This window comes from Penaeus monodon, chromosome 21, assembly GCF_015228065.2.
Source record: "Penaeus monodon isolate SGIC_2016 chromosome 21, NSTDA_Pmon_1, whole genome shotgun sequence".
NCBI classification, from domain to species: Eukaryota; Metazoa; Arthropoda; class Malacostraca; order Decapoda; family Penaeidae; genus Penaeus; species Penaeus monodon.
In genome coordinates, this window is record NC_051406.1 from 7,536,393 (window position 1) to 7,536,708 (window position 316).

A 316-nucleotide genomic window follows, 5' to 3' on the forward strand; every position below is an offset into this window, starting at 1 on the left:
AAACATTCTCTTCACTTGGTAGGTATTTGTGTGTATGTATTCATATATAACCTATAGCTACTTCACTCACATATATGCAAAGGCAAACCAATAAAATTCCCAATAAAGACATTAAAAGAGTGTTTTGCAATCATCAAAAACATGTAAGCTACACAAGATTCACCTCCACCACAAACTTAAACAGAAATGTGCTGTAACCATATATATTCACATTACTCCTCTCACACATCAACAACACAAACCACTCACTCTTGTCGAAGGACTCGCACCCTGGCCAAGAAACATGGACTTACCTGTTCTCTGTGACTTGGTTTGG

General features: G+C 37.3%; 1 protein-coding gene across 1 annotated transcript in view; it reads right to left on the reverse strand.

The window, feature by feature from the left end:
* LOC119586550 (ataxin-7-like protein 3) overlaps positions 1 to 314 on the reverse strand; it is a gene marked incomplete at its 5' end in the record, with an annotated part of 6,900 nt that extends 6,586 nt beyond the window's left edge. The window contains one exon of the mRNA XM_037935308.1: positions 294 to 314. Coding sequence (XP_037791236.1) covers positions 294 to 314 — 21 coding nt within the window. The remainder of the gene's footprint in view (positions 1 to 293) is intronic.
* Between the last annotated feature and the right edge of the window lie 2 nt (positions 315 to 316).